Genomic DNA, 12,936 nt, shown 5'->3' with positions numbered 1-12,936 from the left:
TGGGTATGGCAAGGGCTGGGTGCCTGGCACAGGGTCCCCCCCGGAGCTCTGGCATCCCTGCTTGCACCCTTCTGTTCAGGCTGCAGAGACAGCCAAGGGGTTTCCAGAGAGACCCACCTGAGTGTTAAACACCAGCAGAAAGTTCCATGTTTCAGGCACATTGATGTTTCCTTGTTGTTTCCTGAGGTGTCACAAGCCCTCGGTGCCCGGTCGGTGCCGCGCTGCTCCGGCTGGGGTTCCCCACGTGTACCCAGCTCACCCCTGTGTCGTGAGGCAGTGGCAGGCAGCGCCAGGGGGGCAGGAATTTGGGGAAAGCAACCAAGCTGGGGAGTCAGCAGTGGGCCTGGGTGGGGGGTCTGGGTTTGACAGCTCTGCCGTGCCCTGCCTGCCCACATCGCAGCCTGTGCCATACGCCCATCCGGCTCACAAGCTTCTGCAACAGGAAGCATCGTCATGCATGCGCCCCAAAAACCACATACCTTCCTCTTTTTCTCTTCCCCTGTGGCAGGGGTGAGGCAGCGAGAGGCTCCGGGGAGCCCAGGCTGGCTCCATGTATCCCGAATCCACCACTGACTCCCCAGCGCGACTCTCGCTGCGGCAGACGGGCTCCCCAGGGATGATTTACAGGTAAGGGCAAGGGGCGGCCCCGGGGGAGGGCTCACAGGAGCTTCACACCGGGGGGTGCACCCCAGCAGGCACCACAGCACCCCACATCGCCCCGGCACGCGTGGTGCAAAACCAGCAGGACTGTAAAGATGGAGGCGGAGGTGGCGGCGGCATTTTTGGGTGCAGGTGCCCGTCATGGGAAGAGCGGGTGCCTTTGGGGAGCCTGCCGGTGCCTGCTGCATGCTCCCACCCCGTCACCGGCCCTGCCCGCGGCTGCCGGCTCTGCTGCTCCCCCTGCTCTGCTTTTCTAACGGGGTTTGTGGCATCTTTCTTCTTTCTCCCCTTTGCTGTCGGAAGCGCGAGGTACGGGAGCCCCAAGCGCCAGCTCCAGTTCTACAGGTAACCCAAACCTCCCCTCCCCAGAGTCCCTGGCAAGCGAACGCGGCCCAAGTCCCGGGACACCCCTGTATGGCCCATGCCTGGGGCACTGCCAGCTGCGTGTGGGGGGGTCCCTTGGTGTGGGGGGCATCGCCAGCGCCATGCTGTGTCTTCACCAACTTGTGGGGCTGGCAGCACAATGTGGGGACTCTGTGTGTGCGGCTGGGTTGGTGGGACCATCCTTGCTGGGCTTCCCAAATAGCAGAGTGTGGCCAGGGGGCTGCGGGTGGGCAGCTACCGCGGGGGTGCGCGGCTCGGCTCGGGGGAGCATCCTACGCCGGGAAGAGCCCACTGGCTTTTCCCCAGGGCCAATCCAGGAACCCGGCCAGCCGCTCCTTCCATTAAGAGCGGCGGCGTTAAGTGGCACAGAAGGCAGCACTCCCCCTTCCTTTTACCGTCTGAGCGAAGGCCGTGCCAGCACCCACGCTGGTGCTCCCTGGCCATTCCAGTGTGACCATCCCACTGTGGCCATCCCGCCATGGCCATCGCGCCATGGCCATCCTGCTCCATCCCCATGCGTGGCCATTGTGCCGTGGCCATCCCGCTCCATCCCTGTGCGTGGCGGGAGGAGCAGAGGCTAGCAGCACCGAGGTGTCTCATGGTGACGTGCCACAGTGGGTTTTGGCCACTAATGTAGCCAGGTGCCAGCGCTGGCACCACCAGCCACATGGTGCCGAAGGCTCCAAGGCTGGCCAGCAGCAGCCCCACTGCCTGTGTTCTGCCTGCAGTGCCGGTCACCCAGCGCCACGTTTTGGTCCTGCCCCAGCCCAAGGGGACAGCGGGGGTGCTGTGCCCAGCACAGGCAACCTGCTCCTCTCCCTGACAGCCCCCATGTGCCACTGGCACGGGACTTGTCGCTGAAGGCGAGGGGCGGCTGCGGGCAGCGGCAGCGGTGCCAGCGCGGATGAAGCAGCGGCGCATCCCCGGGCTTTTAGCAGAGCGGCCATGAATAATTTAACTCCCCTTCGAGGGGAAGAAAATCCCCTAACAGGGCTAATGGAGCGCGGTGAGAACGCTGGGCTCTGGGGGGGCCCGTGGCCGCCGCCAATCGCTTTGGATGCCAAGCACCAACGCTGCCCTAATGCGAAAAAAACCCGCCGGCCGCGCGGCTCTTATAGCTGCCCCGGGGCAGCCCGGCCACCCAGAGCTGCTGCAGCATCCCCGGCGCGCGGGTGAGTCGGGGACGGGCGCCGCCGGCTGTGGGCACCAGGGAGGGTTTGCTCTGCGGGGTGATTTGGGGCTTGGCACCTCGCGAGGGGCTTCGCTTGGGGGCTGGGGGCTGGTTTTTAGGCAGGCTGCTGGTCGCCAGTGAGGTCCCAGCTTGCCAAGCTGCGCTGGGCGGGTGTCTCTCTGAGCTGCCACCCTGTGCCGTCACCTGTTTGTTGTGCCCCCTGAGCGGTGCGACCCCTTCCCACCCACTCCCCATCCCACTCTTCTCCCACTCAGGCACAGCACTGCCTGGGCTGGGGCAGCTCCCACAGCCCCCCCACCCCAGGCAGCATCAGGCTTTCTGCATACAACACCCATGGGTGAAGCTGCTGCCCTGTAACGCTGCTCAGCTAAAAACTGGGGAGGTGCAGAGATGGAGAATTCCCACCCCGCTCCTCGGAACAGCCTGACCAGACCCCCGGCTCCGCCTGTTGCAGCCGTTTCACTGCAGCACGGTGAAGCTGTAGAGCAGCAGTGCAGCCAGCATGGAATTCTCCTGGCTGCTATCAAGCAAGGGGGTCCCACCAGGGATGAGGGGTTCCCCCGGACCCCCTGAGCCACCAGTGCTACCCTGGTTAAACCCAGGCTGGTGCCGGCAGCACCAACTGCGGCTTTGGTGGAGGGAGAGGCGGGGGACAGGGTTCAGTTCAGCTGCTCTGGGGGGTTCCCTTTCCCCGTCTCCCTGTGTTCCCGAGCCCTTGCTCCAGAGCATGGGAGGGTCTCCCCACCCAGTACTGGGTGTCGTGGGAGCTCCCCAGGGCCAGTCACCCCTTTTCCAGCTGCTGCTCCGTACCTGCCGGGCTTTGTCCTTTGTGGGGTCACACCTCGGTGGGAGAGCTTCGTGCCTGTGGCTCCAGCCACCATCAGCTTGAGCTTGGCAGGGAAAGACAAAACCACCAGTGGGAGTCTGACCGGAGCCTGACGCCGGCACAGCGCCGGCACGGTGCCCTCCCAGCACCCAGCTGTGGCTTTGGCCCCAGTCCTGGTCCCCGCTGCTTCCTTCAGGCACTGAGCGCGAGGGACACCACAGAGCACGGCGGGGCGATCGATGCTGGTGCCGCCGGCAGCGACATCCCAGCCATAGAGGCGTCGGGTGCCGGCGGTGGGTGAGGAGTCCGCGCTGCGGCAGGCTATTTTCAGCCGCACGCACCGCGCCGGCTGGGAGGTCGCTGCCATGGCTGCGGGAAACGGGGGCTGGCAGCACAGGTTGCGGCAGCCCGCTGCAGGCACGGCAGCCACCAGCCAGCGCCCACCACCCCAGGGAGCCCCTGTGGCCACCATTCCCATCCCAGCCTCTCCCACCGCCACTGGCACCTGTGCCACAGACCTTCCCTGCCATGCCGCTGCGCTCGCCCTGTCCCTCGCCGACGCTCCCCGTACCTTGCTGAAGCTCCCTGCTCTCCGCTCCCCGCGCCACAGACCCGCCGCAGGTCCTCGCAAGGGCGGGTGCCGCCGGGGTTCCGTCGTCGTGGCGCGGGCATGGCTCTCCCATGAGCAGCAGCAGAGCCTGGTGTGGCAGCGGGCGCTTTCCCAGCTCTCTCCGTAGCATCGCTGAGCGGCCGGCAGCCAGGCCGGCCCGCAGAGCCCCGGCTTGGGCGGCGGGATGCTCTCCATGACGTACAGCGAGAGCCTGCGCAGCGTGGCCAGCCGGCACCCCCCTGAGTGGGGGCTGCCACCGGCCCCCCGGCCAGCGGACGGGCTGGAGCTGCGGCGGCTGCGGGACGTGCGGGCGGCAGCGCGGGCGAAGACGCTGGAGGAGTTCCTGCGGATGCACGGGCTCTCCCTGGCCGACAGCACCGCCCGCACCACCGGCATGAAGTACAGGTAAGGCAGCGCCAGCACCTGACAGCGTGGTGAGCGTGCTGAGGGCCAAGTGGGCCTGGCCAGAGGTTTAGGGCCGTGGGGCCATGGGGCCAAGGCAGGAGATGCAGCTTAGCGTGGCGTTACACCGCACCGAGGCCGGCCTGGTGCGCAGCACTGCGCCGCTCTGCCGTGAGGAGCCGAAGTGGCTGCTCTGCTGTGCCGACACCTTGTCCTCGCTGATCTCGGGGCGTCTCACTCGGGTTCCCCTTTTGCCACTTGGCGCTGTCGAAGGTCAGGCGGGTGGAGCGAAGAGCGACAGGTGCGCTGTCCGTCCGTCTGGCTGGCTGGCCGGCGGGCGCTCACCGCGGAGCTGCTGCGCCGTTAACTCTGCATGCGGGTCCCGGGCGCGGCACGAGGTGGGTCAGGATGTCATCCGGCTTCTGTCCTTCTCCTCACCCGCCGGTGCCGGGAGGATGCGTCGGGCGCTTGGCTGAGGCACGTGACTGTTCCCGCTCTCCCCCAGCGTTGTCAGTGGGGACCCCCAGTGACACAGCCAGTGCTGGGGTTGGGGACACCAGGGCTGGCGACTGTTCCCTCTATGGAAATGTTGGGGTACTCAGGGTGCCCCTCGCCCTCGTGCTGCAGCAGAGTGCCCAGGGGGGCCCATGGCTGTGCCGGCTCCTGCCGTGCCGCACTGTGCCGTGCGGCACCACGGGTCATGTTCCCCTCGTCTCCCAGGGACAGAGGTAACATTTACACAGTGCCAAGAGCTCATCAAATATTGATGGGGCAGTTATTAATTGATGGGGAGAGGCTGGCACAGGCACCCCTAGCGATGCTCTTGCAGGCCCTGCCCGCTGCTCCCACAATCTCTGGGGGTCCCCTGGGAGTTGTCGTTGCTGCTGGGTGCCCCCACTGCAGGGCCGGGGCTGCGCCGGGGGGATTACGCAGCTAAGGAGCTTTGCAGCAGAGGCAGCAGGGAGATTACAAGATTCCTCATTAGGTTGGGCCGAATGTGCGCAGTTTCCCCCACAAGCCAGGCCCGGCCCTTGCCGCTTGCCGGGGTACAGCCGGTGTGGGCAGCCAGCAGCAGCCGTGGCCCCAAATTGGTGCTGTGGTGCGGCCGGTCGGCATCCCTCCTTGGGCAGGAGGTGCCAGGCTGGGCTTCCCCTCCATCTGCTTCGCTCGCCCTGCGTGACAGGGGGGATGTGCCCCCAGCATCGTGGCCCCGAGGTGGGGGGTCAAGTGGTTTGGCCTCGGCAAACGCTGGTTCTGCCCCGGAGTGTTGGGTTTGGTCCTGTGCCGGAGACTCCATGTGGGACCCGCATCAGCTCGCGATTCGGGATGCTGCGCTGCTCAGCATGGCCAAGGGACTCACAGCCCCTCGGACCCCCACCTGCGCCCTGAACCGGGGGCCGGGCAGGAAGTGCTGCCCACAGGGGATGCTCAGCGGGGGATGTGGGGGTCCCGGGGTGGGGGGGAGAGGGGGGGGGCACCCGCCTTGGCGCTCCCCTTTCCGCTCCCCACCTGCCCGGGCGCCGCTCGCCCGCTTCCTGAGCTCATCAAATATTGAGGGCAGGAGCGGTGCCGGGAGCCAGCCCCGCGCCCTCCGCCTCGCAGCCCCCCGCCGTCACGTTGGCAGAGCGGCGGCGCGGGAGGAGCTCCCCGCCTCACCGGGGGCGCCGGCTAAATTTAGGCAGCTGGCGCGGCTGCCCGCCGGAGCAGCATGCAGGTCTCCTTTGTGTGCTCCGAGCACAGCATCAAGAGCCGGAGCGCGGAGGACCGGCTGAACCGGCAGAATGCCGGTAGCCCCAGCCTCGGCACCCGCGGCAAGTTCCGGGCAGTGGCCATGGTGGCCCGCAGCCTGGGGCAGCTCTCGGTGCAGAACGCTCCCTCCTCCAGCGAGTCCAGCGTCAAGCAGCCGGGGATGAAATTCCGGTAGGAGACGGGCACGCTGCCGGGCAGGGCTGCTCGGTGCTCGGCGAGCTCCGGGCTGGGGGGCTCGGGATGGGGGGGGCCGGTTGCGCTGCGCTCTCCTAATCCCGGGCTCGCGTCCTGCTCTGTACGTTTTGGGGTGCTGGAAGTGCTGACCCTACAGCTCCATCCCTCCTGCGCTGTCCCCTCCCGTCCCCCTTCTCCTGTGGGTTTGATCCCTCCCGGTGTAACGCCGGCGGGGTGCAGGGGAGGGACGCTGGAATTTGGGGTAGGATTAGCGGGATCCCCAGCGCCAGCTGAGCTGGGGGGGTCTGGGAGCGGCGGCGCGCGTTAATCCGCGGGCTGCCATGGCATCGCCATGGCCCTGACGGAGACTCGCTACGCGCGTGTGGAGCCGGCACCCAGGATTCGGCCCCTGACTGCCCATGGGGGGCTCGGATACGAAGGGCAGTGGGAGCACACTATGCCCCCCACCTGCATCCATAGGGTTAACATGCTCCCGTCCCTGGCACCGGAGCAGAGCCCGGGGGCTGCCCTCCTCCCTGCCCCACATTCGTGTGCGCCCAGGCGCGGGGCTGGGGTCCCCCCGCATCCACAGGGCTGTGAAGCGCATCGGCCGCAGAGCTGGGTCAGCCCGTCACCCGCCATCAGCATCCACATCAGCTGAGTTCCCTCACTGGGTGCTGAGGGGCCTGGGGGGGGCCCCCATCCAATGCTTGAACACCAAACCCGTGTGGCTCCCTCCAGGCTGGGCACTTGCACCCCATGGTCACGTCCCCATCTAGGGGAGCCCCCACAGACACCCTCAGCCAGGGGCCAGCTCAGGGATCCCCACCGGCGGCTGCTGGGGTACAGAGGCACATGGGGGATGCACCCTGCAAATGAGGGGATAGGGTGGCCATGGCGCAGGCCAGGCAGCACTCAGCCTCCCCGGGATCTGCCAGCATCTCCGTTGGGCGGCCGCCCCATGGCCACGGCCTCTGCCCACTGCCAAACGCTCTCAAAATAACACGGGGGGGGGGGTGGGGGGAGGGGGGAGCCCGGCGCCTCCAGATGTTGGGCAATAACGCAGCGGCTTGGAAGGAAGATGCCCCGAGCCAGCTCAGTACCGTCGGACCACGGCTGCTCCCTGCCCGGCTCCGTGCCCGTGCCGGTGATGCCGGTGGTGGCGGTGCCTCCTGGTTGCTACGCGACACCCGCGCGGGCGAGCTGCCGCGACTCACCTACACTTTATTTATTTTAACGCTGGTTGTTCGAGCCTTTGTCATTTCTAAGGAGAAACTGGCTCTACAGCAGCCTGGTGAAGGCGGCTGCCAGCCCGTCCCCCTTCCCCAGAGCTCTGCTCTGAGAGCTCCTTGTGCCAGCCGAATTCCCAGCAGGGCTCCACATCTCCAGGACCCGGCACCCCTTCCCTGTGGGAGCCCTGTGCTCCTCGTGCCATGCTGCAGAGAACGGGCACAGCTCATACCACATGTGGGACACTCCAGGCCTGAGCGCTGCTGCAGCCTCCCCACTTCTGCCACATCCCCCTGTGCCAGCAGCTCTGTCAGGGGAACTGGACACCCCGGTCTCATCACGGGAGCTGCCGTGATGCTGCCGGTACAGCGACTCCTGCGCAGTCAGGGACCAGTGGTGCCGTGCCGGTGCTGCCCATGCCACCGGTGAGCCATGGCACGCCTGGCCCTGGGCAGCTTTTTAACCACTCCCAGGGGCCCCTTGCTGCGGGATCATCCCAGATGGGGACAGGAATGGGGACTGGGAACTTCCACCCCATGGGCACATCGCGCTCAGTGGCACGTGGGCACTGCCAGCTCTGCTAACGGGTCTCTGTCTTCCAGGAACCTCGGGAAATCGGGGCTGCGCGTGTCCTGCCTGGGCCTGGGTAAGTGCTGGCGTCTGCCATGGCTCCTCTGCCCTGCTGCTGGTGCTCCCCGGCGTTGTGCGGCACTCACCTGCTCTGGCACCGCTGTGAGAAGGGAAGGGAAGGGTTTTCCTCCAGCCCAGCGCGGCTTTGGGACACAGCCCAGTTGTTGTCAAATTATTTTCTCTCTTTCTCCTCCAGTGTGATAGGAAGTGACCGGGCAGCGCTGGGAGCTGCGTGCCGCACGCGGCGGGGCCGGCCGGTGCTGCCACGTGCTGGGGCTGTGCTGGGGGCACCAGGATGGGTGGCTGGGGGCTTGGGGCAGCATTGTTCGGTACTCACCGTGCTCCCGCCCTCTCTCTGCAGGTACATGGGTGACGTTTGGAGGGCAGATCACAGACGAGGTAACCACCGCTCCCTGAGCCGAGCTGGCTGGCTGGATGGCTGGCTGACTGGCTGGCTGGCTGGCTAGCTGGGGCCAGTACAGCCACAGGCACCGGTCTCGGTGCACGTGGCGTGCCAGAGCTCACCGCCGTCGCTGACCCTCCCCGCTCTCCCTCGCAGATGGCAGAGCAGCTGATGACTTTGGCGTATGACAACGGCATTAATCTCTTCGACACAGCAGAAGTTTACGCCGCCGGCAAGTAGGTGCCCTGCTTCGGCAGCAGCACAAGGCACCTTGTGCCGTGCCCTGGCCTGTGGCAGCACCCGCAGTCTCCCGGGTTCACCAGCTGCCAGGATGGGCAGCGAGCGGTGGCTCGTGGGGCGCCAGTGGCTCCTAGGCTGCCTGTGGTGTGGTCACAGGAGCTGGGGTGCCAGCAGCTGACCCCCTTCTCTCGCAGGGCCGAGGTGGTGCTGGGGAACATCATCAAGAAGAAAGGGTGGAGGTAAGGCAGACTTCACCCCATCACCACGGTGGTGATGAGCCAGGGATGCTGGCAGAGCTGCCCTGGGTGTCACAGCGCTGGCAGGGAGCAGGCAGGGTGTGTGGAGCTGTGCCGACAGTGACTCTCTCTCTCTCTCTCTCTCTCCCCCCACAGACGGTCCAGCCTGGTGATCACCACCAAGATCTTCTGGGGAGGAAAGTAGGTAGCGTGCCCTCCCCGCGGCAGAGCTGCCGGAGCACGCCAGGCTCTCACCCACCTTTCCTTTCCCAGGGCCGAGACGGAGAGGGGACTGTCCCGAAAGCACATCATAGAAGGTAGGGGTGCTGGCCGGGCGCTGCCGGCCTCGGCGCCAGGCTCTGCCTGCATCGGGCGCCTTGGCGCTGGCGGCACAGAGCCTGGCACACCTGAGGGTCCCTCGGTGCGCAGGGCTGAAGGCGTCGCTGGAGCGGCTGCAGCTGGAGTACGTGGACGTGGTGTTCGCCAACCGGCCCGACCCCAACACGCCGATGGAAGGTGGGTGCTACTGTGCTCCTCCTGATACCATCCGTTGCCATCGCAGCTGGCTGGCGCCAGGCTTTTGTTCCAAGGGCACTTCCCCTTCCCGAGCAGAACCCCTTCTGCCACCACAGTCAGCCCACACCACAGTGACACCTCTGCCATGCCCAGCCCGGCGCCAGGGCAAGTCAGGGGGACGGCAGCTGGTCACTGCCCCCACCCCGGTGTGCCGCTCGCCCTGCCCCCCAGCAGCAGCCGACCCTGCGCTCTCTCAATCTCTCTTTTATCGCCAGGGGACCCATTTGGTTCCTCCAAGTCCAGGACTTTCATCATGGAAGGTATTCCCTGCCCGCACTCTGCCCGCCAGCCGTGTCCCAGCGGCACTTCCCGGGGCAAAGCCCCCGCCTCCTCTGATTTCCATCCCTCCCTCGCTGTAAACCATGCAGCAGCAGCAGCACACAGCCACCCCCTGCCCCTTCACAGCATCTGGCAGCTGAAAGGCAGCAGAGCGCAGAGGCTGCCCAGCCCCCCAAGGCACCCTGTGCAGCCATGCTGGGGGCTGTGGCAGGGCACCCAGGGCGTACGCTCCAGTGCCAGCCCGGCAAGCCTCACGCCCCTTGCTGTCCCAGCTGCCCGCCTTTGGCTGCAGGAGCGTGCCTTCGCTTGGCCTCAGCCCGCATGGCTCAGGGACAGCTGCCCCGGGAGCCCCCCTTGCACAGGGGGTCCGGGGTTCCCTCCCCCTCCCAGGTGCCGGTGCACGGGCGATGCTTCGGGTCCCCCTGCCCTGCAGCAGTGCCAAGAACAGTGCCAATGCTGGGTCCCCCGTGGGGTGTGAGGCTGGTGCTGGGAGCTGCTCCCTGTGCCGGGAAATCCAGTGGCATGTTAGGGCCACCACGGTGCCTGGCACACCCCGAGTGGCTGCTCCTTGAGTCCCCACAAAACCCAGCTCCCTTCTCCCACCCCTGGGAGCAGGATGCTCCCCAGCTGTCGGCACAGCGTGAGCCCCCTTCCGCCGGCACGGCGCCCCGCTAACCCCCGCCTGCTGCTCTCCCCTTCCCTCCCGGCAGAGACCGTTCGAGCCATGACCCACGTCATCAACCAGGGGATGGCCATGTACTGGGGGACCTCACGCTGGAGCTCCATGGAGATCATGGTAGGGGCCCGGGGGGCCGGGGGCAGCCGCGGTGGAGCAGCCCCGGTGCCGGCAGTGACGTTAATTTAATTAGACAGCGGCTGTCAGGAGCCGAGCGCTTGCGGATGCACTTGAGCCTTAATTATTTTCTGGGGCAGCTCTCCAGGCTGGGCTGGGGATCAGGGATTGGGGAGGGGTGCGGTGAGGTGCCTGGGGATGTTGGGGCACTGAGGGTCCTGGCTCTTCGCAGGAGGCATACTCGGTGGCCCGGCAGTTCAACCTGATCCCGCCGATCTGCGAGCAGGCCGAGTACCACATGTTCCAGCGTGAGAAGGTGGAGGTGCAGCTACCAGAGCTCTTCCACAAGATAGGTATGTGGACAGTCCTGCCAAAGCACGGTGCCCCTCCAGCTCAGCACCCTGTGGCCCAGTGGGGCTCAGCCTGGGGCCCTGGGGCCAGCCAGCCCCTGTGACGCAGTCCCTGGGAAGCTGGGGGGCTGCAGCATCACCCCCCCAACACTCTGCTCTGCCCTAGGCGTCGGAGCCATGACCTGGTCGCCACTGGCCTGTGGCATCGTCTCGGGGAAGTATGATGGAGGGATCCCCCCCTACTCCCGTGCCTCGTTGAAGGTGAGCTGGAGAGAGGTTTGGGATGGGGGCAGGTCAGGCAGTGCCGGGGGTGTCAGGGGCTGCCTATGGGAGCTGGAGGAATCATGACCCAGGGAGGTGGGGATGACCTGCACCGGTACCCACCCATCCCACTGTGAACCCTATCCCACTGTGACCCCCCTCGGGCCCCTCGCAGGGGTACCAGTGGCTGAAGGACAAGATCCTGAGCGAGGAGGGCCGGCGACAGCAGGCGAAGCTGAAGGAGCTGCAGGCCATCGCTGAGCGCCTGGGCTGCACCCTGCCGCAGCTCGCCATCGGTAAGGGGCTGGGGGCAGCCAGGGAGCTGGCGGGGATGACAGGGGGAAAGCCAGGCACCGCTCAGGCTCTGCTCTCCCTCCTGCCCCAGCCTGGTGCCTGCGCAATGAGGGCGTCAGCTCAGTCCTGCTGGGAGCCTCCAACGCCGACCAGCTGATGGAGAACATTGGAGCAATACAGGTCAGCGATCCTGCGTGACAGGGGAAGCGGGGAGCCCCTGTCCGTGTGCTCTGCTGCACCCCCAGCCCCGGCCCCTGCACTGTGCTGGGAAGGGAGGGTGGGAACCAAAAGCTGTCGGGGGCTTTCTGGGCCTGAAGCCGAGCTGCAGCGACAAGGCATTGCAGGGCTGAGAAGGCAGAGGAGGAGCCCGACCACGGCTTCCCCTAACTGGGTCACGCAGCCAGCGAGCTGGGGCTTTGTGCCATCGAGGTGGCGGGCGGAGGCGGCGAGCGCGGCACGGCTGCGCCCCAGCAGCGGCTGCGCCCTCCCGCCTGCGCCAGCAGCACGACCCCGACTCCCAACCCTATCCCCCGTCCCCCCCAGGTCCTTCCCAAGCTGTCGTCTTCCATCGTCCACGAGATCGATAGCATCCTGGGCAACAAACCCTACAGCAAGAAGGACTACAGATCCTAAACGTGCGCCCAAGCGCGCCGCCCGCCGCGCAGCCCTCGCCGCCCGTTCGCTTGCTTACGCTTTGTTGGAGCGAAGTGGAGAGTGTGGTTTGCACCGTGAGCCCCACACGCCGCGAGCGCCGAGAGCCAGCGCTCCTGCCCGCGCTGCCCCGGGCCGTCGTACCGCTTTCCCTCCAGCGTGGCTCCGGAGCAGGGACGGACCACTGGCGGGGAGCGCACGAGGGCGAGCTCCGAGCTGCCCGGCCACCCTGCCCGCAGCCAAAGCCGCCGCGGGTACCGTCAGCGCGGCGCGGGGGGACCCGTTGCATGTGTCGCTCCTGCGCCCCGCGTTGCCGGAGGCGGTGGGTGAGGGGTGCGAGCGGGTGCTGTACGCCCACGAGGCCGACAACACGAAGCTGTTCCCCAGCCTGTGCTGCGGCCCCTCGCCTCGCCTCTGCCCTGCCCGCGCCTGCGGCTGTGCCGGCGGCACCAGCCGGCTGCCAGTGCCACAGGGCTGCAGTCCTGCACCAGGGAGTAGCTGCTCCTGAGATATGGGATGGGGATGCGGGTGGGGGCTGCCCAGGGAGCTGGGGTGGGGGGCAGGTGCGTGCTTGGGGGCAAGTACCGAGCCTGCTGATGGGGCTCTGTAGCCGCACTCTAGCCCTACAGAGACACACAGACACTGGTGTGTATGTGTGGGATTAGACACATGTCTATCTGTGTGCACTATAGGTGCACTATACATGTGCACTATAGGTGTAGCTGTATCTACACATATGCACAGGTGTGTAACAATCAGTCTGTCCCTACACATGGCTGTGTATAGCTGTGTGTGCAGATACAGACACACACAGACAAGACATAGCTACCTGCCACTTCACATGTACCTGAGCATGTGCACACAGAGGTGTGCGCACACGGCAAAGACCCAGCAGGACTCAACACCCAGAGCTTCGGTGACACCTGCTCGTGTCTGTGCACTCCCACACGCACTGACCTGTGTGTGTACACACGCAGGGACACACCAAGGGGGGCT

General features: G+C 66.5%; 1 protein-coding gene across 2 annotated transcripts; it reads left to right on the top strand.

Moving 5' to 3' along the window:
* Nucleotides 1–509: 509 nt before the first annotated feature.
* Nucleotides 510–12,323, top strand: KCNAB2 (potassium voltage-gated channel subfamily A regulatory beta subunit 2). 2 transcript variants are annotated; one of them, XM_084274798.1, is made up of 15 exons: nucleotides 510–627; nucleotides 964–1,005; nucleotides 7,830–7,873; nucleotides 8,219–8,256; nucleotides 8,417–8,496; nucleotides 8,695–8,739; nucleotides 8,893–8,937; nucleotides 9,010–9,053; nucleotides 9,166–9,252; nucleotides 10,302–10,387; nucleotides 10,617–10,737; nucleotides 10,901–10,995; nucleotides 11,171–11,291; nucleotides 11,381–11,469; nucleotides 11,833–12,323. In XM_084274798.1, exons 1-15 carry the CDS (start codon nucleotides 551–553, stop codon nucleotides 11,920–11,922), a joined length of 1,104 nt encoding a protein of 367 aa, XP_084130924.1. In that variant the 5' UTR covers nucleotides 510–550; the 3' UTR covers nucleotides 11,923–12,323. The 2 variants fall into 2 exon arrangements, with proteins under 2 accessions (XP_084130924.1, XP_084130925.1); XM_084274799.1 differs by lacking the exon at nucleotides 964–1,005.
* The last annotated feature ends 613 nt before the right edge of the window (nucleotides 12,324–12,936 follow it).

The sequence above is a fragment of the Gallinula chloropus genome (genome assembly GCF_964237585.1).
Source record: "Gallinula chloropus genome assembly, chromosome: 23".
NCBI lineage: Eukaryota > Metazoa > Chordata > Aves > Gruiformes > Rallidae > Gallinula > Gallinula chloropus.
The sequence above is the reverse complement of the archived record's forward strand: the minus strand, read 5'-3'. Positions and strand labels throughout refer to the sequence as shown.